Here is a 221-nt window from a genome sequence, read left to right on the forward strand (position 1 = left end):
GCAGGAACCAGTAAAGAATGATGATGCTCATCATTAAAGACGGGATCGGGGACACACAAAGTGGTTGCTGTGCGAAATGGTGTTAATTTGATACCTACAAGTCAAGCAGAGTTGGTTAAAAACTGTTGCGTTTGGGGCTTTCAACCTTTTTCTATTTCACAGAATCACAGAATCACAGACTGGTCAGGGTTGGAAGGGACCTCTGGAGATCATCTAGTCCA

General features: G+C 43.9%; 1 protein-coding gene across 1 annotated transcript in view; it reads right to left on the reverse strand.

The window, feature by feature from the left end:
• The window catches only part of C2CD3 (C2 calcium-dependent domain containing 3), a 64,318-nt gene that overhangs the window by 39,709 nt on the left and 24,388 nt on the right, over window positions 1–221 (reverse strand). The window contains 1 exon segment of the mRNA XM_009890998.1: window positions 1–94. Within this exon segment, the coding sequence (XP_009889300.1) occupies window positions 1–94 (94 nt within the window).

Source organism: Charadrius vociferus, unplaced genomic scaffold (assembly GCF_000708025.1).
Source record: "Charadrius vociferus isolate BGI_N301 unplaced genomic scaffold, ASM70802v2 scaffold407, whole genome shotgun sequence".
Classification (NCBI taxonomy): Eukaryota; Metazoa; Chordata; class Aves; order Charadriiformes; family Charadriidae; genus Charadrius; species Charadrius vociferus.